We start from the raw sequence: 2198 nt of genomic DNA, 5'->3' as shown, positions 1-2198 counted from the left end.
ATCTTTTTTTTTTTTTTTTAAATATTTTTGTTTTTATGGTAAAAGCAAAAAAGTATTTCCCAGCAAATTTATTTAATTGTTTTATGAAATCTAATCCTGTCACCTGCAGGGATCTGTAGGAAACAGTATTAAAAACATATTTATATATGTATATAAACCTAAATTAATCATTAAATGACAACAAATATTAAATCAATAATCATAATAATTTACAAATAGAAAGTCATTTGTTTTTACTCATCACAAAAAGTAAAAAATATCTGCAATGTCCGCATAAACCTAAATTAATCATTAAATGACAACAAATATTAAATCAATAATCATAATAATTTACAAATAGAAAGTCATTTGTTTTTACTCATCACAAAAAGTAAAAAATATCTGCAATGTCCGCATAAACCTAAATTAATCATTAAATGACAACAAATATTAAATCAATAATCATAATAATTTACAAATAGAAAGTCATTTGTTTTTACTCATCACAAAAAGTAAAAAATATCTGCAATGTCCGCAAAGTAAAAATAAAAACGTGTATTAAAAATATAAATATAAGGAAAAATTACTCGCCCTGTCCCTTTAAGGGTCACGTCCGAAGCGTCGTAACCTAGGAGAAGTTGTGTTTACTTCCGGGTTGTAGAGTCGAAAACAAGAGGGGCAGCAGCACGCCCACAGACACCGAGCAAAGCGGATTAAAGTCCCGCAGAGATGGCAGGGGAGTCCGAGGACGAAATACCAGGTCAATAACGAAAATTATTTGTTATTATTTTCAGCATTTTAGTTCTTATAACGAATTGTGTTAATAAAAAATGCCAGTTTTCATGAAGCTAATCGGCGCGTGCTCAGGTTAGCTTCTGATTTAGCTGGCCGGCTAGCAGAAAACAAACCTTTATATTCACTTTCACCGCTTAAACCTGCCGTTTATTTACGTATTATATATCTTCAATGCATAAAACAGGCTTATCATTTCACCTTATTTGTTATTTATATGTTTATTTCCCTGTTTCTTTGCTCCTAAAGTGCTTAAAAGGTTCGTTTTGAAACGTAATAAAATAGTAATTCTCTTGTTTGTTTATATGCATATTGATGTATGTAGCTTTATGAATTTAGCTACAACACATTTTACACATGAAGCTTTCTTAAGATTAGAGGCCTTTGTATTCAAGTATTCAATTTTATACCACTTTAGACATAAACTTTGCAACATTTCAGAGATAACTTGTATTTTCCTGCAGTATATTTATCTAGCAGTTACAGACTGCGGTGGAATATTAAAAAATAAATTCCTGCATTTAAATTATTACTCATGTACTATTCACTGATTGCTCCATTGTTAGTATTTTTTTTTTGTTTCTTTGTTTCCTCTTCTTTTCTCCAGAATCAGGAGCAGTTTTCACATTTGGAAAGAGCAAATTTGCTGACAACATCCCCAGTAAATTCTGGCTTAAAAATGACGTCCCCTTAAAGATAGCCTGTGGGGACGAGCATACCGCCTTAATAACAGGTAAGACACTTTTTTAATGTGTGTAACATTGGTGTTAATCAAGGAATCTGATGCTGTTTCATGTTTGAAGAGAATCTGTGTTCTTTAACTGCAAGGAAATGTTAGTGAAATTAAGGACATTAACATATACCAACTAGGAAGAGAGTAAAAAATTCTGCTAAAGAACTTAAAAGAGACACAAATTTACTACAAAATGGGCAGAAGAAACTCAAAATGTCCACAAAAGACACAAAACAACCACACAGAGACACAAAACAACCACAAAATGAACATAAAGAGATAAACAAGGACTACAGAGAAACACAAAACAACCAGAAAAGAAACGGCATGACCCCATTTAGTGAAAAAGTAATTTAAAAAGATCCAAAGTCCACATGTCTGTGCCCAGGGACCCATTGTCTCATGATCTGTCCCTGTTTGTCTCCACAGAAAATGGGAAACTCTTCATGTTTGGCAGCAACAACTGGGGCCAGCTCGGCCTGGGGTCCAAACAGACTGTGAACAAGCCCACTTGTGTCAAAGGTTGGTCCTTAAAGACGCTCTCTGTTCCTGTTTTAGCCCCGAAAAGAAGAGAGAGGATCGTGAGTGTGAGTGCTGCCACCGACAGCTGCCGTCAGCCTCCTCAAAGACAAATCGGCCAGGACAAGAAACTAATTTAGGGAAAGTCTTAAATTGAAAATCTGAATAAAACAGA

The 2198-nt window shown here is 33.8% G+C and overlaps 1 protein-coding gene across 1 annotated transcript; it reads left to right on the top strand.

Annotated features, from left to right (window-relative positions):
* Window positions 1–649: 649 nt before the first annotated feature.
* LOC121965285 (X-linked retinitis pigmentosa GTPase regulator-like) lies at window positions 650–2091 on the top strand (the record flags this gene model as incomplete). The annotated part of the gene is made up of 3 exons (XM_042515441.1): window positions 650–739; window positions 1379–1504; window positions 1934–2091. Coding segments are annotated over exons 1-3 (315 nt in total), but the record flags the coding sequence as incomplete, so codon positions are not given.
* Between the last annotated feature and the right edge of the window lie 107 nt (window positions 2092–2198).

The sequence above is a fragment of the Plectropomus leopardus genome, unplaced genomic scaffold, assembly GCF_008729295.1.
Source record: "Plectropomus leopardus isolate mb unplaced genomic scaffold, YSFRI_Pleo_2.0 unplaced_scaffold19381, whole genome shotgun sequence".
Lineage (NCBI taxonomy): Eukaryota > Metazoa > Chordata > Actinopteri > Perciformes > Serranidae > Plectropomus > Plectropomus leopardus.
Note: the sequence above shows the minus strand (reverse complement) of the source record. Positions and strands in the feature narration are given on the sequence as shown.